The 389-nt window shown below is 36.5% G+C and overlaps 1 protein-coding gene across 1 annotated transcript in view; it reads left to right on the top strand.

The window, feature by feature from the left end:
- Window positions 1–389, top strand: part of LOC119574129 (beta-1,3-galactosyltransferase 6-like) — a 3,814-nt gene extending 3,425 nt beyond the window's left edge. The window contains exon 2 of the mRNA XM_037921208.1: window positions 1–389. This exon is cut by the window's left edge and continues 855 nt beyond it. Coding sequence (XP_037777136.1) covers window positions 1–205 — 205 coding nt within the window. The 3' untranslated portion in view covers window positions 206–389.

Below are 389 nucleotides of genomic sequence, written 5' to 3'. Positions count from 1 at the left end.
CACTGAGTATGTCTCTAGAGGCTGTAACAATGAGTATTTAGTTAGTCACAAACAGAGCACCCTGCACATGCGTGAAAAATTCAATTCCTTAAAAGCCACTGGACTTCTCTGCAAGGAACAGTTCCAGGTGCGTAAGTCATATAAATACAATTGGAATGTGCCAGCGTCAAAGTGTTGTGTGCGCAATGACTCATCAATCCCATAGATGAGAGACAATACTAGTCTTGTCAAACTTCCACGTCTGTGCAAAAACATATATGAGATGGGTTGGTGAATTTTGTGATATCAGAACCACAACATTGTATTTTATTATGCTGTAATTTAAATAAAAAACATATGCAAAAGTTGTGCCATTCAAAAACTGGTAATGATTGTATAATCTACTTAAA

This window comes from Penaeus monodon, chromosome 6 (genome assembly GCF_015228065.2).
Source record: "Penaeus monodon isolate SGIC_2016 chromosome 6, NSTDA_Pmon_1, whole genome shotgun sequence".
Classification (NCBI taxonomy): Eukaryota; Metazoa; Arthropoda; class Malacostraca; order Decapoda; family Penaeidae; genus Penaeus; species Penaeus monodon.
This window is presented reverse-complemented; position numbering and strand designations above follow the sequence as displayed.